Consider the following 22,005-nt stretch of genomic DNA (forward strand, 5'->3'; position numbering starts at 1 on the left):
TTAAGCTTTTGTAGCTATTTGTCTTTTATTCCTTCTTCTGTTTGAGGACAGAGCTCAAGTCTTTGACTTCTCTTCTTCATCACCTGTATCCCTAGGAATAACAATAATGCTCACTGATCATTGTTCTCTGTTCTATCTGCTAGAGGCAGAAGTGGTCTTAAGTTTGGTATTCAATTCAGTCTAAGCTGATGTAAAGAACTTTTCTGTCCTCTTCACAATAGGCTCAATAGTGTGGGAACGACACACGCAGTGCTCTCAAACTAGAGGACAGAGGCAGCTGCTTGGGGTAGCTCTGGGGTGCAGTGTGATGGTGACCAGCAGCACTCTTCGGCAGAGCACTGCGGGGCTGTAGTGGGTTGCACACCCACCAGGAGGGACCACTTGGCCATCAGGCAGCTCACAGCATGCATTCGCCAGGGACACCGCCACACAAAGATATCCTCTTACCAGTGAGACAAATAAATCAGTGGTTGTTGGTAACTCATCTTTTAATTAGAGTAGAAGCTCTAATGGTTAATGGAATGTTCTTCTCCCTTGCTACATATTTTATTAACAGCATTCATGAATAAATAACATGAGTACTAATTGTGGAAAAAAGAAACCTTGCATTAAGGTTTCTTCAATTCTGCATTTGTACAAACATTCACATCTTGGTATATAAAAACCTGGTTTGAGATTATTCTCTATTTTTCTCTAGTTTTGCAGGTGGAAAATGCTCATATGTCACAGCAGTGTTTGTTGTTTTGAGGGTTTGGGGGGTTTTGGTTTGGTTTGGTTTTGGTTTGGTTTGGTTTTGGTTTTAGTTTTTCTCCAGGATAAAGTGAAAACTGTGCAATAATATATAAGCCTATATTAATACTGTGAAAACCAAACACTGTATGTATACGTATATCAATCCATATGTATCTGTGTATATGCATACTCAGATTTATACATACACACACATCATGTGTGTGCTGAACTGGTAGTACTGCTGATTATAATGGCTGGCAGGTGTTTACCATTGTGAGATGTATTTTTTCTGTTCCTACAGATATACCAAATTTTAATAACTTGGGCTGAAATTTTCTATGCTGGCTGTCAGCCTCAGGCTGAGTTGAAGAATATCAGCCGAATGGTTTTGCTAACCCATTTATGTAAACTTGGCTGGAGAAAACATGCTATTTTGCTTATGCTGAAAGATAATTTTATCTAAAAAGCTCTAGCTGCTATAAAGCATCACACTGAATTCTGACAAAGTGGTAAACTAATTACTGCACCCTTTCTACCTTTCTTTGGAAATGTATTTGGCCAAACTACAGTCCTTGAAAAAAATCACACGCTCCCTAGGTTTCGTCTGACTACCACTGCTACCCCTGTTTTTTTTAGACCATGTTTCCATGGCTGCTATGATGTGCATGTAGTCCAGAACTTCCAGTATGTGTGACGATGCTCTGAGCACAGCTAAATAGATTAGGCCTTCTGGGATCTGGGAGGAGTAATGCTGACTCTGCAAGTCCCTGCTGGATTCAGACAAAAAATGACTGCGATTCTAACACACGTAGAGGCAGAAGTCTGTGCCTACCCGCTCCTGGGAAATAAGGTCTAAAGGGAAAGTTTGGCTTTTCTTGCAGGCTTCATCACTCGTTTGCACATGGAGTATTGTGTCAAAAGACAAAACCTCTACAGCAGGGGTGTCAAACTCATTTTCACCAGGGCCACATCAGCTTCGCAGTTGCCTTCAAAGGGCCGAATGTAATTTTAGGATTGTATGTAGGAGTAGTTACATTTGTACAGTCCTGCTCTACAGAATCCAACTGGGCAGGTTATCTCCCCTTACCATTCTACCGTGTTGTTTTATGCCCTACGCCCATTTCACCAGGACCGAACTAACCACATGGCTAACAAGACAAACCAGCTCTTCCTCCACTGGTTCTACTGCCCATCATCCTTCCATGCTTGTGGTAGCTAAGTTTTATTTCAGTTATATGCAGGCAACGTTTGCCCCAAAACATTTTTACAACTGTAAAAATGATTACTAGGACAGTCTTTAATTAATAAATTATCCTAAATGAGATTATTTGATTGATACAAGTCTCTTGGTCTTTTAAAATCTTATTTAAAAAAAAAAAAAATCAGTTGATCACTTATTTCCTTCCTGCTGTGTAGTTCATGACATCTTAAGATGAGCTGTTTCCTGTCTATTGCACCATTTCATTATTTTCTGTCAAATCTAAGACATATACAATATTTATTTTCCCTTGATTTTAATGAACTGTAATTATTTATTCTGCAACATGAATTCACATTTAGTTTTAATGTTATCAAAAGTCACTTGAAATGCCTTGCTTTCCTAAGCTGTTTAAGCTTCTGCGGAAGTTTCACAGTTCTTTGTGATAACTGACAGGATGAAAGCTTTCTGAGAGTTTCAGAGTATGATCTAATACATACAATGATGTTTTACTCCATGTTAGTAGAGCTGCAAAAGGTATATTATCTATGGAATCTCTTCATCTCAAATTCTCCTCACCTTAGTATACATGCTTCTGTATTAAGTATTTTTTCCATGCACTAAAAAATGTATTTAGTCTAATCTAAACATAATATATTCCTTAATCAGTCTCATCACCAGAAGTATATAAAAGAGCATCAGGGAATTTAGACTAGACAATGGAAAGGCCCATGATCAAGTAAAGGACTAGCACAGGACTAGCAACCAGAAATTCCTTTCGGCTCAGACTTTGTCAGTGACTCTTTAGTGTAGTCCAGCCATTCACCATCCTCATCTATGAGGTGCAGACACTTATGTGTATATATATCGAAGTGAGACAAGACTGTACAGCGTAAGATGAGACATTTGGCTGCAGCTCAATTGTATCAGCCTGACTCAAAACCCGCTCCAATTAATAAAATATTTTTTGGAGCAGCTTTGGCCCAATACTAATGCTACATTTTATTAGACTGGAAGTATGCTTTTACGGTATTACTCAAAGGAGTTGAGATTGATTTAATAATTTGTTTTTCTTACATCTTAATTATTTCTTATCCAGAGAACAACCTGGTCACTCTTCTCAATCATAATAAGCATTACTTCAATTCCTTAGACATGCATATATATTTTTTCAGACAAGGTATCATCCCTTATACTTGACTAATTACTGAGGCTTTGTCTCAAATTAAGCTTTCCTCCCCTCAGTGCATATATTGAAGTGTAAAGTATTTCTGCCACTGAATCTCATATTTTATACGAGTCTGTAGAATAACACACTTGATATGAACATTAAATAGGATAAACATTGGTAGTTAAATATGGATAGTATTGGTAGGTAAATGTCATCTATTGGCTGAGACCAGACATGATCGTTTTGAAGAGATGCATTTTGAGCAATTTTTCTACAAATACCGTAACTGTGTGTACATTTTAAATAAGCAAAGTTATCCTTAAGTGACAGACGAGATCCTTTGATTTAAGTTAGTAGAGTTTTAAGGTTTGGACTCAATTTCCAGAGGTCCTTCCTAAACTATTTTTTCCTATGATTGTAATGATTCTCCATCTTGTATAATGGATTTCTAATGAAAAACAACATTATGACTAAAGTCTTACAAATATAAACCCAGACAATCTCTATGTAGTTTGCCTTTATTGTGGAGTACTAGAGCTACTTTTCTCATTATCTACCATTTAAAGAAGCTCATTAAGGAAAACAATAGAAACTAATGCTAGTGTGGAATTTCCTGTGCAGGGTATTTGGATAATGTGGTCTGCCTAAAAAAACCCACATATTTCTGTGGTTTTGAAAGGGATGCACAACAGAGAACCTATGCTTGATTAATGCAAATATGAGTACTAATCACAGAGTCTTTGATTCTTTCTCTAATCTACCAAACAAATCTTCAGTAATACATTTTCAGAAGTGTTTCAATTAATTATAATTATCCTTGGTATGTTCTTTTTATCCCTTTGCTAATAGAATGGATCAAACCATATCAAACTCTAACACTGTTAACGGTACTACCACTGGTTTTTCCCTTCACTCACCTTTAATGTAACTTCCAATATGCAATGCTGCTGCAATGTCAGTCAAAACCAAATTAGAGTAGACGTGTATGATTTAATAAATAAAGAGTGCTGTACCTGGTGAGGAGATGTGAATCTTTTTTCATATGTCAGTTGACTTCCTTCTGTGGAGAAGCGGAAACTTTTCCTTCTGATGCTGTCTTCCGACTCGGACTTGGGGAACTTATCAGTGTCTCCTTTATCCTCTGCTTCAGACATTTCTTTCTGTCTTCTTTTCTTCCTTCTGTTTCTTCTTTCTTTAGCACTCTTTGAACTCAACTTGGATGCTTCTGAAGAACTTTCCAGGAGTTCTCCTAATCCCCCTACACCACTGAAATCTCTTGATGCAACTGATGCTGCTGCTACTGCTGCTGTTGCCTGTCAGGTTACAAAGCAATGGATTCTTAGTCGGCAAAAAAAGGAACAACTTTATAGGCTTTTATAAACTGTTTTTATTATTACTGTTGTAATACTGCTGGTTGAGCATCCTTGAGTATGCAAATATACACAAACAAGCTGAACTGAGGATAAACTATGGAGTTGTATGGCTAATAATAGTTTAGTAGCATGAGCTACTTGAAGTATGAACTTCAGCAGAAAAATAGCATCACTGTTCCTTAAAGATTTGCTGCACAAGACACTGGTCTAAAATTAAGGTAGTCAAAAAAAAAAAGTATAAACACGGTGCTTTTTCATGTATTTTGGACCTGCTTCCTCATTGTTTCTTGAGAAAAGCTCCACATCATGCACTAATTCAGCTGAGTCATTACAGAAAAAATTAAGGCCTAGCATCCACCATATGAGTTAATGTATCACAACCCAACTAGCAGACTGCAAGTAGCTGAATCCAGCTTTTCCTCACTGCCTTCCCAGCAAGAACACTCCTTCACTTTCCTTCTACCTTCACTGGCAACAGGCACATCCCCTAGATGAGTCTTCAAGCCCCCATCCCTCCCTCTTCATGTTTCCCCTCCTGTATTTCCCACTGTAACAGCACTCCAGGTCTTTATTATAGACACACAAGGCTACATTTATTGCCTGTTGCTGCTGTGGCCAGAGAGAAGAAAAAGTTTAGGTTTCTTCTCTGATGGAAAGGGATGAGATGACTTACTGGCATGAAGAACCATCCCAAAACTCGGGACCAGTGTCTTCAACTACAGCAGTCTATCCTACCTGATTTGGTTCATTAGGGAAACCAGTTCGTTTAGTCATCAAATAAATGAAGAATTGAGAGTGTGTCCGGTAGTCTTCCCAGAAAGAACAGTCTGGGAGATTGCTATGAAATTCTGTGGTGGAAAATATGTTCGGGAAGATGATAGGCTGCTTTGAGCTTACAAAAAAGGGCGGTGTGATAAATGGAAAGAGCCTAGGGTTATATAACAAAGATGAGTAGTAATTATCTGGCAAAACATACTATATTCAATGCCAAGTATTTCAGAAAAGATGAGATATCTCTCTACAGCAGAAAAGGATGGTTTGAAAGCTCATAGTATGAATGAACAGCTTTCTGTGCTGCAATATACAACCCATACTATACAAGTTGGCTTGATACAGACTTCTTCTCCTAAATGGAGTATTAAATGGATTCTGAAGTGTTTACCAATTAAAAAGGTGATGATCATACTGGTTTCAGAATAGTATCCTTCAAATGCTCTAACAGAAACAAAAGCAGTAGATGCTGGGTCGTCACCTATCTAATTCATAAAACTAACCCCAAAGGCCAAATGAGTGGAGCAACCCAAAGGCCACTGTCATGCCTTAGGTTAGTGAATGAACAGGTTCAGTGTCAAGGGAGTGCCAAGGTGGGTCCCACGCTCATTTCTGTCTCAGCAACCAATTCAGCAGCTCAGAGATCCACCTTGTATGCAGACTTTCTGCTAATATTTTCACGTACAAAAGGGATCTTGACTTCAATACTGCTTTTCTTATAATGACTTGAGTTGTTATTCATTTGAAAAAGTAACGACTTTTGAGGGCCTTTATCCAACCTTCTTTGTAGTCTCTGATTCATGTGATTCTATTATTCTTCCTAATTCTGGATTAGCTTCATCTCTGTCCCCACTCGCAAACACACTAACATCTAGAGGACCCTCCTGATACCTTTTGTTACAATGTGATTTAGTGCCTTTCACAGACTAAAATCTCAGGATTTAAAAAAAAAAACAAAACCACAAACAAAAGTACTCCATGCTGATATTTGACTTTTTAAAAAATTAATTTGAATTTTTCAGGATTCTTCTTTTTCTTTCACAATTTGGAAGTGATAAGGTTTAATGACTAAAATAGAGATATGCTACTTAGATTTCACAGGCCACATATAAAGCTTAATTTTCAAGAAAAAGATGGAAAGTTTTGCTTTCTATTAGCACTTTAGAGAGCCATTCTGAACTAGTGAAAATCGTTGTAAAGTACTATCAAAACTATAATTTCATAGAAGATTCTCATTTGCTAGCATTTTATAAACACTGTACTGTTGAAAATGTTTATATGCCAGATGAAAAGCAATAGAAAGTCCAGAAATTACAGAGATGTCTGACTCATGGAACTGAATTCCTGCATATATATTTTACTTTTAGATAAGAAAACCTCACACAAAAGTATCTATTAAAATGTCTTTTTCTCATAAAACTTTGAATAATTTTCTTCTCTATTCAAAGAAAGGAAAGATTACTTCAAAAGAATTCTGAAGTAATACCTTTGTTACAAATTTTGCTAGACTGTTCTAAGGTTATATAAATTTCTGATTGACTTAGTGTACTTGAATTAGGAGAATGCTTAAATCCTCGCTGAATAGAAACATAAAAGGATGCTGATCACAATCCTTCTCTCTATTTTCTGAACATTGGGGAAGAATTATTAAGTACAGCAAGCCTGTCAGTTCTCACCCAGACCGTAAACCAGAAGCAATGTCACTAGGCTTTTTTTCATGCTGCTCTTAAGATCTGTAACATAAAAACATCATGAACTATGACTACTTAAAGTCAGGTTTCTATGACAATTTTATCACAAATATTTTGCTTTTACAGTCTTTTAGTGAACTTAGTAACTTTCTTTTCTGTACCATTAGTTTGGAGTTTTTGCTATTTGGTTAGTTTCTGATTTTCATTTCCCCTTTTTGAAGTTGTGTGGTAAACAAACCTTTTCTTTCTGTAATTCATTGCAGAATTTATAGATGTTCTAATTCCTAAAAGATTATTATCCTTGCCTTAAGAATAAGGCTGTTCAGAAAATACAATCTCCATCATTACCTGAGCTTCTTCTTGTTGCTTCTTCAGTTGTTCCAGCATCTGTTGAAATTCTGCCTCTTTCTGTTCTGCTTCTTCCATGGTTGCTTGATTCTGTTCTTCATAGGCCATGGCAACCACAGCCAGAATCAAGTTGATCAGATAGAAAGAGCCCAGAAAAATCACCAGAACAAAAAATATCATGTATGTCTTCCCAGCAGCACGGAGTGTCTAGGGATTTGAAAGCATATCTGTATATTATTCCACCACTTATCTTGGTTACTGCAAGAGCATTATGCTTTCAGCTCATATACAAATAAGCCTATTTCTATAATTTTGTATATCACCTACAGTTTACTTTTTATGTCATAAAAATTTCTTACCAGCTGATACAGGTTTTCCCAGAAGTCCTGAGTCATTAGCCGAAAGAGTGACAAAAAAGCCCAACTGAAGGTGTCAAAACTTGTGTAACCATAGTTGGGGTTTCTACCAGCTTTCACACATATATATCCCTCTGGACACTGCCTATGTGAAAACCAAACAGGAGGTACTTAGTCATAACTTTTATTTCCTTCTGCAACATATTTATTATCGTTTGGAACAACAGGAATTAATGTTCTGTGGGAAATCCAAGAGTTATTATACAATTTAATTCATCCAGAAAAGAAAGTCCTAAAAAAAGGAACTAATAAGAGAGTAAATGAAAGATACGCTTTCCATCCGTTCACTGGATGAAATGACCAAAGTATTTAAATCCTCCTCAGTCACATTTTGCAAATAGAATTTTTATTCCAAATGAATCATTTCCTGGCAGAAATAATTACTAAAATGTTAAGGTTGCAGACACATTAAACAATATTACTAGCTAAATCCAAGTGTACTGTTAGGGATCTCCCACATAATGCTGAGATATGTTTTTTTCATAAGCTTCTTCACTGTTGCCAGTTAGGTATTGGAGTTCAGCTAACAATTCTAGGCTCATAAGTGGGCAGAATTTGCCAGTAATGAAGAAGAGCTAGGCTTGAAAAAAAGATTCAGTCCTGAACAATGAAGTTACTAGTGTGCTTTCTTAATATTTTACATATTCTCTTCCCCAGTTCTAACCTTTGCTTTCATCTGACTTTCTTCAATTGGTACATCTCCAAAACAGACTTTACAAGAGTTTGTATTTCATCATTAACACCAACATCATTTTCCAATCAAGCAGGAAGAAAGACTGTTAATGAGTATTTTGTTTAGCCAGAGGGTAAAATATTTTTACTTAAGTAAGAATTGATTGTTTAGCAGCAAATTCTGTAAGGTCTGTAACACTGCTAAATATGGAGTTGCAACTGCTACAGGTGGGTTTCATGTTATTGCTTTTTCTACAGAAACAGAGGATTTTTGAAGGGGTCTTACCCTGCATCAGAGCTGTTACCACAAAGTAGGGCATCTCTTTGTCCTTCCAAAATGTAAAAATGAGCTGTGTAGAAAGCATTGGAAATATATGTGAATAAAACAAATGAACCTGAAAGTACTACAAAGTAAAAAAAAAAAAAAAAAAATTAATAAAACATAAAACCCAAGTGGCTGGCTGCTGATCACTTTGTAGTGTGTTTAGGAACCTTTCTGGTAACTGTGCTTGTTTATTGTATGTATTTGATCTCTGTCAGTCAGTCACTGTAAGCAGTTCTAAGTAAGGCAGAAATACAAACTGTTCAATGTTCTTTGATCACAGATAGTTACATACTATAGCCACAATTTGATTAAAAATAGTTATATCAGACATTCTTACTTTCATCCTCAATGTAATCCTTCCAGTTGAATGTGCTCACTGTCATATTAACAAATGTACCATTTTCATTCATTGTGCTGTTAAAGTAGGAAATAACATTTATTTCAAAAGTAGAATTGTCTGGAGGCCACTGCAGGCATTTATTCCTCAAGTTGCCCATGAAGAGCTGCAGCCCTATTAGTGCAAATACACTCAGGCAAAACACGGTCAGGATCATAACATCCGAGAGCTTCTTCACAGACTGAATTAGGGCTCCCACAATAGTCTTTAGGCCTGCAAAGAGGAAAGATCCACAGATTTACCAAAGAGTATCTTTGCCCTTCCCATATAATTAAGATTTCATGCAGACACTAAAAAAGAAATTATTTTTTATTTTTCAAAAATAAAGCTTCGTGAGCAGCCTCAGAGCTTGTGAAAATGAATGAAATAAAAAGATTTTTTTTTAATGAATAGGCAATGTATATATATTCCAATAAATTGAATACATAATGTTCTCTCAAGCAGGAAATTTTATCAATCAGACTTTCCTGTTATAGATTTGACTTTATTTCTTAATTTTTCTCTGCATTTAATGTTCTGCCAATAATTAAATTTCCGGTTAATATTAAATATGACTACTCAACAGCATGAAAATAGGATTAGATAGAATGGCAGGTAATTTTGAGAAAAAAATAATACTAAATATGACTTTACAACAGTATGAAGAAAGTATGCGATAGAATTGCAAGTATTTTTGAGGCAGAAAAATAATTTGTGTTTGATAAATTTTCCTGTGCAAAGTTTATCTTCGTTTTGGTAGCTTTTTTCGTTGTTGCTCAGTTGTTTATAAGACAATTTTGAGCAGTAAAATAAAGGAAAAAATTCAAAATCAAGAAAGCCATAGCGCTAAAGCTTTTTTAATGTAAAAGAGACAACTCGTCATAATAAAATGCAGAAAAACAAAGCAAAATAACCCATAGGCCTCATATCTTATGTTTCATGCAAGAATCAGTTAAACTCAAAGGCTGATTTTGCAACAGAAAAGAAGCTAATGCTGAAAAGACAGAGAATCATAATCCAGGTTTATGATTCATGCCTTTTTTTAAATATTTTTTTTTTTGGCAACATGAGCAGCGAACAGCGAGACTTATGCTCAAAAGAAGTGAATTCAACTTCCATGGAACGAAAGTCAGCCTCGGTGTTTAACCTAGCTCTCACCTGGAATGACTGATATTGTTTTCAAAGCTCGGAGAACTCTGAATGTTCTCAACGCTGAGACATTGCCCAGGTCCACAAACTCTGTCACATATCTGTAATAGGGGAGTTCACACACAAACACAATGACAGCACACAAATAACAGTTGGAGATACGAGGGGCCTAACACCTTACACCAACTCCTTCTTACCTGGGATTACAGAAATAGTTTTCAAAGCTCTCAATACTCTGAAAGTTCGAAGAGCTGAAACATTGCCTAGGTTTACAAATTCTGTTACATACCTGTAGGATTAAATCACAGTTATTCAGAATTGAGGCAGAGCTTATACTAATTATGTGGGTCTTCAAAACCTCTGTGGCAATATTAGCAATCATACTTCAAAATTTACCTGTCTCTTCAGTACACCTCACTTTTATAACTATTTCTTTTCATCAGTTTCATTGATGTGAAACTCACTGAATTGTATTTGAACTGCTAATTAAACTAATTAGCTTGTAATAGGGTGACGGCATGAAATCAAAGGGATGGCTTCCATTCTGGTGAGTGGAAAAAGGTAGGACATGAAATTAGTGTCCCTCAGCAGTAATTACACTAGCAGCTGACACTCCGTGCTGGCTCCTGCCATATTTTACTCTGATTTATGAGTACTAAAATGTGTGATACAGTACCTAAACTTTACAGTTGCATAAATGAAATACTTTTAAATCAATATATTTATTATTATAATATTTACCACTAATTTCATGCCCTAAAAGCTTAAAAAGTTCTTGAACCACTTACGCCATTAAAATGACACTGAAGTCAAGCCAGTTCCATGGGTCTCGCAGAAAAGTAAAACCTTCTAGGCAGAAGCCCCTTGCAAGAATTTTGATAAGTGATTCAAAGGTATAAATTCCAGTGAAAGTGTACCTGAAAAGCATCAGAGCAGGAGTAATACATTTTTGCATTCTTATGCTTATAGACAGCGCCATTCTTTATCAAAGATGACTTAGAAGAAAAGAAAATAAAAAGTATTTAAAAGTGAAAGGAGGAAATCATTAACTAGCCCCAAGCACTTCAGAATGGAATTGTTGTTCAGTAGATGAAATTTGAACCTGACACATATATACTATTAAATTTCTAAAAGGTTGATTTAATCTCAGTTTTTGTGCCTGCAAATAATTTCAGGCTCTAGTATTTATAGATATTTGGCACTTTGATATTTATACGTGCATTCTCTGGCACTCACAGGGCTGTCTCTTTCCTCGAATTCACAAATCAGGTAGATATCCAAGTGTTACAAAAAATGAAGATTTTTTTTTTCTCTGTCAAAATCAGACTTTTGTGAAAATCAGTTCTGGATAACTATACTCATGCCTATAATATAGTTTTATTTCATAAATAATCATTAAATGCAAGAAAGCATGCCCAAACTGTTTTTCTTGATGATGTGGAGCATGATTACCAATTTACCTAGTGTGAGAAAAACCATTCAATTTAAAAACGTAGAATAGTCAGTTATAACCAGCATAATGCAGGGACTTCCTGAGCCCCAGGTGGGTCTGTGTGGACCTCTAGAATCAAGGAAATCTGCCTCCAGACCCCACTGCCCTCTGTTCAGACTCTCAGTAATCCTAACAAGCCACTGTCACAGGTGAGCGTACTGGGAATGGGCGGATACCAGTGCAGTTTCTAAATATAGCATTCAGGAAAAGGTTCCTTAACGCAGTGAAATAAAGAAACATAAATCAATAATGGCTATTGGGGAGCAGGAGGAAATTAAAAAAAACACAAAACCATAATATTTCAAAGGAAATCTGTATTTTGTTAGAGAACAAACATGCACATATAACCATGAACAAGAAAGAGAAACAGAGATACTGTGTCGCTTCCTTACTTCTGCCAGCTCTATGTTATTCCTCCATAGGTAAAGCCCTTTGCTCAGCAGTTTGAGTTTGGTGTGGTTTGGGTGTTGTGTGTGCTTGCTGGGGCTGGCACTCCAGTCCACATCAGTGAGCCACCATGAATGTCCCACTGTGCTAAGGTCATGGATACTCAGGCAATATGTAGCTGGCCTCACCCATGGCATGCAATGATTTTACAGGCACATTTGAAGCTCTGGAGCTCCTTTTCCAATTTGCAGCTCAGAACTCCCAAGGGCAAAAGCTTGTATTCAGTAGAAGTTCAGATATTCCTCACACATAATTTTAAAGAACAAACCATTTAAATTATTCAGGAGGAAGCCAGAAAGATACTTATGATCTCATGGAATCCGATTCTTCATGACTCTGGAAAAGCCCATTCCGGCATGCAACTTTTCATAAATGCCGCTTGTTTGGAGTCACACAAAAAAACCACAAACACGTAAAAATAAGGAAGTAAAAATGTTTAACTTACTCTACATTCTTTGTCCAGTCTGGAGGGTTACTCATGGTCATAAATACACAATTGGTCAAAATAGTGCACATGATAAGCATGCTGAATAATGTGGATTATAGTCAAGGCATGTAAGTCAAAAAAGTATGACTATTTTATAACACTGAAATAATTAAAAATATTAAGTGTATAAAAATATGTACAAATAACATGGCATTCTAAATAAAAGCTGAAAATAAAGCTTTGCACGTAATTTTACCTATTTTAAATGGTATGCCATCCGGCATGTAATGGTGCACTTAGTGTAAAACAGTGCGTTACTTTTATAACTATGGCAGGTTTGGGATTTAAATGAAATTTAAACACATCCTTAAGTCTGTAAAAATATGAAATGAGTGCCCAAACGTGATTGCTCAGTGAAGCCAGGGTGATCATTCTAAAAGATCTTTATGCAGAGGTTGGTTGTTTATGCCCAAATTGGTCTTTGGACATGATTGAAATATATTTGAAAATATTCTCCTTTATTCTGACCGGGATCTTTTATAGGACACCTACACCAGTGCTGAAAACATGATGCTGAAAAAATGTGCCTGAAAAAGCAGCTCTTTGTGAGTGCTTTTTTGTCCTTGCTAAGTGAGTCTGGTTCATGAATAGTACTACTGGTCTTGGTGAAAGTGTGACCTTAGATATGTTCAAGTGCAATGGTCTGTTACTAATGTGGCCTTAGCTGCAGGGCTTAGTATGAGATTAGGTCTCCTTTTGTATATAAAGCCTGATATTTAAACCTGACAGCTTTAGGTGTTTCAGTAGAGAATTCTCCTGGTAGGATTGAAGATCATACTGCAATTCATATGTGATATTGCTGCTTTTTAAGAGTGGTCCGCATATGTATATTTAGCATAGTACACCTACATGTACACGATTTCTGTATACATACAAAAAATGTTATTTTAGTAATTAAATAGTTTTAAATGGCAACACTTAAACCAATATTAAGAAAAAAGGATATGAATGTACCAAAATCTTGATAGCAATTTTTCTGATGGGATTAAAAGGAGTTAAAATGTACAAGGCAGATGTGGCACTGAATCGGAAAATTGCCTTTCCCTTATTCAATACTATGAAAGTCTGCAAAAAAGAAATACAAAATTAAAATGCATTGTTGACTACATAAATGTCTTTACCTCCTTCTAAAGGATTCCATTCTTCTGGGAGGTTCAAGTTCCATTCTACTGTCGGTCTGTGGTAGGAAAATAACTGACTTCTGTGAATACAGTGGGCTACGCCTTCCACAGACAGTTCTCCAATTTGCTACATTTCCCAGCATATGGACTGAATTATGATATTATTAAAATTGGTGGGAATTATCAACACCAATATCCGTTTAGAAATAATAGCAAAATGAAGCATTTCATCACTAAAGTATTTTAAGTTTTATTTCCAAAAAAAATCTTTGATTAAAGTCAGAGTTTCAAATTAATCAAATACATTCTACATTATGAGCAAACACAAGCAAAACCAAAACAGCAAAAGTGCAATTCTAAACACCAGTTTGTGTTTGAGGCAAATATTTGACAGAATTATATACACATATATATAGTGACAAGGGCAAACACCTGTCACTAAACAATTAACAGTAATTTTAAAATAATTTTGCTTTCATTTTAGAATTTTAAGTACTACCAATATTGATTATATGTATCTTCTAAAGATATATCCGTGAAAAAATAAAGGGCATTAATAAATTGCCAGCTGACATCATTCTGAGCAGTCTGAGACAAATGTAGGCCAGAATTTGGCATCCTATAGCAACAAATATTTTCTTTAAAAAATGCTGTTTTCGTTTTTAATAATATGGTCTTATTTTCCCTATATGTGGACAGCAAATTTAGTTAGTTATTATCTTTCAAACTTTGACCTGATAAACCTACAGTTCGTGTTTATTTTGTTCTGTTCCTGTTGGCAGACATCGCCTAAGTGTTTGCATTTTTACTCCAAGTGTATTTGTCGGGGGGGTTTACTTGCATCTTTGGTGCTGTTTGAAATTTCTTCAGGACATGAGTGTTCTTCATTCCTTTTTCTCTTTGTCGGTGGTAATGGCTCTGCTTTGTGATACCTCAAGAGAGTCTTTGTTATGCTCTCAGCAGAGTTATATAGTATCATTATTCTCCATGTGGATTTCCATTCTCTGTAAAAACTTGGCTGTGACCAGAAAACTGCTGCTGTCTCTGTGGCCTTTACTGCCTATCTGGTCTGCCACCTCTGGGAGAAAAAGCAAACCTCTCTATAGCAGGAAAGAAAACAGGTAAAGGAGTGTTGCCAGGGCCTCTTCACCGAATAACATCGAGTGTATCATTGAGGATGACAGAGTATGAACTTGCACTCATCGATTGGCATTTCTCTCTGCCTTGCAGCCCTTCACCCAGCGAGAAATGCGAGAAAGATGTTGCCTGTCCCAAGGTCAGTGCTGCAGCAGAGCCTGAAGACAGGCTACAATTCACACATGATTTTCTCTGCATTGACAACTCAGTGATTAAGAGTAGTTTCTGCTATAAACTGGAGGAGCGATGACTAATACTAGTTCATCAAGATGGCCATTTGTTTTCTGTTGAGCACAGCAGGCTGGTATGTAGCATAAATATAGATGTCACCTGTGACAAGATTCTGCAGGTTACTGATTGTTCTCATAGACTAACAAGTCCATCAGTAGTGTGACTTTTTCAGATCTGAAGGTAAGAAGGTATACCTCTGTACTTCTCAGAATTTCTGATATTTCATTTGTAGAAGAATTGTTTAGAAAACTGTATTCCTGAATTTATATGTGCAACATTATTCCTGATTTCCTTTGGAGCTAGTCAAGAAAAGCGATTAGTGCACACTAAGTAAGAATCTGCATGGAACTGTTGATATAACCAAACCCATACAAATGAAAATAACCCTTGGCAACACTCCTTATCTGAGCTTTGATTTCTTTAAATTTCCTTAATAATGTTAATATTTGTATTACTTACAGCACTGTTTATTTAACTTTGGCAACTGTTACAGGTTATGCAACTACATATGGATTCTGCTTTATTTTCCATTCCTATTACTGAAGCCATAACTTTAAAAACAGTTTTGCAAACCAAAAGCAACCACAAATTTAGCCACCAAATAGAGAATACTATTTGCATGATTTTTTCCTAACAAACAAAGAAAGTTTCTTTACAGTTTAAAATATTTTATGTCTTCATTTTTTTATAGTTGCTTAAAACCAAGTTTCTTATCTCAGTGGCAGCTCAGAATGCTTCAAGCTGTCATCGGAGCAACTGTGTCTGTTTCCTTCTCTGTTTCAGAGAGACAGGAAAAGATAATTGTCCATAAAACACCTTCTGCATTTGTGAATCTGGGCTTACTATCCACAGCTTCTCCTTCCTTCCCTTTCCTTACCCAAAACACTTTGCAGGTCTATCGGGAACTGAGAGAACATCTTGACGCTGCTAATGTAGAAGGCAGAAATAAGCAGATAGAGAGTACAGAGGAGAACCTGCTCTTACTGTCAGCTATACCTTTTATTAATACTAATCTGTGCAGGCTGGAAGGTATTTTTAACCATTCCCTGGCAGGACTGTTTCAGATCCTGAGGGAGTTTAACACAATCTGCACCTGATCCCAGCTATGGCAATAAACTTGTTTGTTCCTAGTCTTTCTCTTAAGTCACATAATGGCAGTCTGTTTCCAGGCCATATGCATCATTGCAAAAACCATATACTCTGCTGGAGATCCTAACTTTTAAAAGGGCAAACTCTTTACTCCAATGGATCTGTTTGGACTAGCCTTTCTGTCTCCGAGTCCCTGGTCACGTGAACGAGGACTTTGTATGACTGTGCAAATGGGAAGGGAGGTCCACCTCTTGCAGGAGTTTACATTCGTCATGCTGCACATCTGTGCTGTTGATGATCTGGTTGTGTTGCAGCCTCACACATGTAACTCAGGCACGCCCCTTTTCTCTCACAACATGTAACGCTTCACTCTGCTCTTTCTGTATGAAAAGTCTAAATTAGTCTTCAGAATAATATAAGTGTCTTTTTTTTTGATTGGTTCCTCAAAACCCTGCTTTTCTGTGGTGTCTGCCACAGACTTCTAATTGACAACTGAGCAGCAGAGATCTACCCAAGCACCTCACAAACAGCTTTCATTGTGGTAGTTTTATATGACCCAATATTTACACGGAGTCTCTATATGCTACGTAAATAGAGAGGAATATATTTTACACATACATATAAAGATATATGTTTACATATGTTATATAGCTATAACAGAAACAAATAAGAGAGTTACAGTCCTTTATTTCACTAGCTTGAATGGATGCTACGTGGTTATCTACAACCACTTCTAGTGCAAAATCATGCCTGGAACACCTCATTTGTCACACACAGTCTTAGTACTACATTGAAATCAGGAACATTCAGTCATGTTCTCAAGTTCAGGTAAGCTCAAGGAAGCTATATCTTCCTTACAAGAAAGTAAAGAACAAAATAGCTCAACAGAAGTTGAAGGAGTCACAATATAGAAGAGTTTAAATCAGTCCTGTTAAATGAAAGGATATTTCTTTATATTTAGTGACTTGGTGGCTCTAACCATCATATTTTATGATTAAACTTTGCTAGTATAGAAAACTATATTTTATTTTCTGCAAAAGATTATTCACTCACTTTTTTATTGATATAATATGGGTCCAGGTCTTCCAAAGGTTCAGATACCATTCCTGGAGGTATGTCACCATAAATAAATGGCAGTGTCTTTCCTGCCTCCAGGTCACTGTTTGGTTTTGGACCATTTTCGTCATCATCGTCTGTATGTTCTTGCTTGGGCTTTTTAGCTTTTTCTTCTGCAGAACGCTTTTCAATAGCTGCGAGAGAATCTCTAGTAAAATAGCGGAAGCTTTCAGGTCCTGGTGGTACCAGCAGTGCCTGTGCCATGTTTTCATCCTGCAAATTTAATTACTTTTAGCCTCTCACATAAGAATGACCTATAAAAGAAAATTAGATAATTTAGGAAAACTGTACCAACAGAAAAAAAAATATTGCTCAGAAACCCTTTCCAGGCCTGAAATGGAAGCAGCATATTTCAAGGCTGAATTAAAGTTAAAAGCAACTTCTCAGAATTTATTTAGATATTTTTAAATTATTTTTTCAGCTTTTTCCTGCTGGTCTAGAAAAAAACCATTACTTCTGCCCACAAACACTGCTTTGCCTATGTCCTTAGACTCTCACAGTTAGAGCAAAATATTGATACAAATATTTTAACAGCATATGTTTTTTTAACAGCAAGTGTAAATGCATATTCCATGAAGTACTCTTGAAAATTGTAAACCTGTGTTTTACTAGTTGATACTTTTTATCTTCCCGTATTTTTTCAAGTATCAGTAATCCAACTTCAACAAACATAAATACTTCCATTAAATGAATAAGTTTTTGTATGATTAATGATGTTTAAATGACTGCAACTGAATTATGGGAGGAACAAGCATAATTCTTTCTTACTGACAGTTCACTGTGCTGAAGGTTAACGTTAGACACCAAAGCAGGTCAGGTTGCATATATTGACTGTGAGCTGTGAATCAAACCCACAGGCCTTTTAAGTAAGAGGAAACAGGATGTAACATCAAGACTATGTGGAAAAAGAATGCTGTTCCTGATTTTTTGCAAGGCAAGCATCATAATATTATTTCAGACTAAAACTAATTTGAAATCTAAGGCTCTGGTTCCCTTTGAATGTCTTTGGTGCCAGTGCTGGATGATGTAGTCCCTGCTGCTCTTTCCACCTGACATGGTGGTAAATCTGCTCCTGTGGTACCTCAAGTCTTTATGTCTGGAGTTCACAGCACAGCATCAATGTGTACAATTAGCACTGAGATCACTGAAATAATTTAGTTGGTAGATTATAGCGCCAAGCATCTCAGTAACACAAGACCAGAACTGAGGTACCTGACTGTGCTGTAATGTAGATGTGGAGAAAGCTCTTCTCAAGGAAGAGCCTGGACAAACATGAGTTAATGTAATGTGTGGAATCACAGAGATCCGGGGAGGCTGGAGGTATCGATGTAGTGTAAATTGAAAAATAAATTGTTAAGCCAGCCAGAGTGTCCATCAGGCATCTATATCACATGTTGCTATACTGAAACCTCTGCTGCTAATTTTTAGTTTGTACAAGATGGAAGCCTTTGCTGATACCTGTATTTTATTAATTTAACTCCCAATTATAAGGATGCTAAACTCAAAATTGTCCTTTATTTGAGAACCAAAAGCACATGCATTCTCTGGATACACTCCATGCTCCTTTGATTATTGCTTTTGCCCATGCAGGCTTAATAAACTAAGTTGTCTGAGGTTTCCCTTTGATTTTTCTGAATATTTGATTCCTTTATTCCACATTTTACAGGTCTGTGGTTCGAGTAATTGACCTAGGTGCCTTTTCTATTAAACTAGTCTTAAAAGCTGCACCCTCCTAGCGGCATCAGTGGGTCTGTCTTCTCTTTAGAGTTCAGTGCATTTAGTTAGGCTGCTTTTCATAAGTTAACACTTATGGTTATGAATGCTATAACAAAAAACTTGTCCTCACCAGAAATATATGTATTTGTATTGCTAGAACTCCACAAAGGGGCCAATAAATGACTGGGATAAGTAATATTAGCAGACTTCAGGTTTCACTCTATTTCTCAGATGGTCATAAAACATGCTTTAAAAATGTTTTCTTGACAAGTTGGAAGCATTACTTGAGTCCTGTCTCCACTGCTGTCCAGTGCGGTTATTAGACCTTTCCTGGCTGCTGCTATTACACAAGGTTTTTCCTATACTGAATATGCCCCACATGTTTTCACTCAGATTACAGAGTTTAATAGAATAAAACACAAATATATATTTGATTACTATTGCTATACATGCAGTACTTTAATAGAACAATGAACAAAAGTAATTCTGTTCCCTGCACTGGGCCCTGAAGAAGCTCTAAGGAATCCTTGAGCCATGAACCACTTGTTTCTCAGTGACGGCTTCCCTCGTCTTCCTGCACTGGTTTTAAAATCACTTGTTATCTGGTAACCAAACTGTCAGGACATGAATGATGCTGGGCAGAATTCAGGCAAAGAATTCTATATAGCTAATCATTTCAGAACAGCTTTCATTAAAAACAGTATTTAAAGGAACAGTCTCAAAAATGCACGTGGTCCAGGCCCCTCAGTACCTGATACTGCTCAGCAAAAAGAATGTGAAGTATTTGAAATACAGTTTGGGCCTAGATACTGTATGTATAATGGTCTACAATTCAATAGATTTCATCAGGAAAAATAAGCTCCAATTTATTAGAGACATGCTTTTGCCAAATAAATCCATTTAGTTGTATTTGAGCATTTCTTTCCATAAATCTTTCTCCAGTTTTCCTTTGGTCCCAATAAACAGTATCCATATGTTCTTGATTTTATGCATATTTCAGTTAATTATATTATGTCCATGGATAACTTGTTAAATTTTATTTTTGAATATAATTATCTTCTCACCATTTACACAGATGACTCAGAAAGTAAGTGAAATATCTGTGCTAAGGATGCCAAATTAATTTCTGTGTCTCTCTGAAAAAGCCAGAAGAAGTGGCCTGAAGGTATCTACTTTTATGATATCTTAAATCAGGCAAATGGTAAAAGTATCATTGTAAGAACCAGGTGGATACTATGATAATTTATTAAAATGATTTTATCTAACAGTTATTTGCATTAAAAGAAATTGAAGTAGAGAAATAGCAAACATTGCAGTGTTTCTTGTGGGATGTTTTTTTTCTTTTAGAGCACTGGCATTAGACAAGCTGACTACTGAGATTTTCATTCGATTAAAACCAAAAAACTGGCACACAAACCTTCAGTTGATTAGGGTTGGAATGAGTGCAAAGATAGTAAATGGAATCTGTAAAATGACCCACTCTTATAATTTTCTCATACCAATCCTCTATTTGAGAGGCAATAATTTGAGAATAATATCTTCCTCTGTGCCAAGTTATTGGGAACTTATTTTGCAAAATTCAGATATTACTTTCCTGAAAGCGAAGATAAGTTATGTTGAAGTTACTATGCTCTGATCAAATTCCAGTTTGGGTAATGCTGCATTCAATTTATCCTAAAACCAAAAGGATAGGTAAATACTAGTTTATTGTGAAGATGACCTAAAATAAAATATTTTTTAAAAAATTTCTCATGGCATTTGTGCACAGAGGCTAATTTCACAAAGAAAAACGTATCCGCTTATCTGCCAAAGTACTTTGAAGATTTTTTTTTCTTACAGTTATAGATTATTATCTTTTCATAACTGATATTTACCTCATCTTTCCTGGCATCTTTACACTATTTTTTTACTGCTTTATAAATATTCCAATAAGAAACAGAACTCAAAAAAAGATAAAAACAGCTGCAAAATGTCACTGCTGTAATTCAAAGTGGTAAATGCAAGGCAGTGCAACGTTAATTGAGATATCTAGAAAGACAGCTGGCGAAAACTATCCATGGCTGCTAAGCCAAGGAATCCATGAATGTCGGTTGCACTAAAGTAGGTATTTTGAAGGAATGGAGTGACTTTCTCAAAGCTGGAAACAGCCTCCAGCATTTAGCACCTGCTCAAAACCTGCCTCTTCTTTAAACTGTAATCTACTGATTTAAACTATCGTAATTTGTGTTTACAGGTCCTGACTAATATGTAGGATTTGTTTTGCTTTTTCCAATTCCTTCCAACATTTATCATTCATCTATTGTGTCATTTTCCTTAGACTATAATTTATCTGTAGCTATGACTATAATTTTTGCCTGGATTTGTACAGTCAGCCTCAGTAGCCTATAGGCATTAGTGTTACATAAGTATTCAAAATAAAAATAATGAAATCACCACCAGGTATTTATTAATAAAATTAGTAAATCACAGAAGACAAAAATACTTGTTACAAGAATCCAAAATCAAGTAATAAGCATATGTAACAGAAATAGTATTTCCTTAATAAAGCCTTACTTTAATAGGATTTAGAATAGAGTAGTGATAAGTGGCTCAATATGAATTCACATTGAATATAAGTTCACATTGGCTGAGACCTGACCAAAGACCAGTAAAAAGAGGAAATACCAATGAATTATACTAATGTGGTGCTTCAGGGATGTTACATGCAGTTTTATTTAATATCTTCAGTAATGACTTGCAATAAGGTGTAAAAGCACTAAATCTTAAGAACGCCAACCTCAACGAAACAAAGGACCATAAGAGTTGGGAAATCTGGGTAGAATATAATACATAAGGTTCAGTCTGACTGGTGAAAGACTAGGCAGATGGGAAAACACTCAAAACAGGTGAGATTAGAGACCAGAAAGCAATCTCAGACCTGTCTCAAACATCCAGAAGCTGCTTTGTG

General features: G+C 36.1%; 1 protein-coding gene across 7 annotated transcripts in view; it reads right to left on the reverse strand.

Moving 5' to 3' along the window:
• Positions 1-22,005, reverse strand: part of LOC102092085 (sodium channel protein type 3 subunit alpha) — a 76,909-nt gene that overhangs the window by 44,864 nt on the left and 10,040 nt on the right. For 2 of the 7 annotated variants that reach the window (XM_065068709.1, XM_065068711.1), the window contains 10 exons: positions 17,280-17,555; positions 13,593-13,713; positions 12,607-12,694; positions 11,011-11,139; positions 10,420-10,511; positions 9,035-9,307; positions 8,659-8,722; positions 7,644-7,785; positions 7,285-7,491; positions 4,115-4,414 (listed from right to left, as the gene is read on the reverse strand). In XM_065068709.1, coding sequence (XP_064924781.1) covers positions 4,115-4,414; positions 7,285-7,491; positions 7,644-7,785; positions 8,659-8,722; positions 9,035-9,307; positions 10,420-10,511; positions 11,011-11,139; positions 12,607-12,694; positions 13,593-13,713; positions 17,280-17,546 — 1,683 coding nt within the window. In that variant the 5' untranslated portion in view covers positions 17,547-17,555. Of the gene's footprint in view, positions 1-4,114; positions 4,415-7,284; positions 7,492-7,643; positions 7,786-8,658; positions 8,723-9,034; positions 9,308-10,231; positions 10,324-10,419; positions 10,512-11,010; positions 11,140-12,606; positions 12,697-13,592; positions 13,714-17,279; positions 17,597-22,005 lie in introns of those variants that run through there. The other 5 variants (XM_065068712.1, XM_065068707.1, XM_065068710.1 and 2 more) reach the window with 4 other exon arrangements.

The sequence above is a fragment of the Columba livia genome, chromosome 7 (genome assembly GCF_036013475.1).
Source record: "Columba livia isolate bColLiv1 breed racing homer chromosome 7, bColLiv1.pat.W.v2, whole genome shotgun sequence".
NCBI lineage: Eukaryota > Metazoa > Chordata > Aves > Columbiformes > Columbidae > Columba > Columba livia.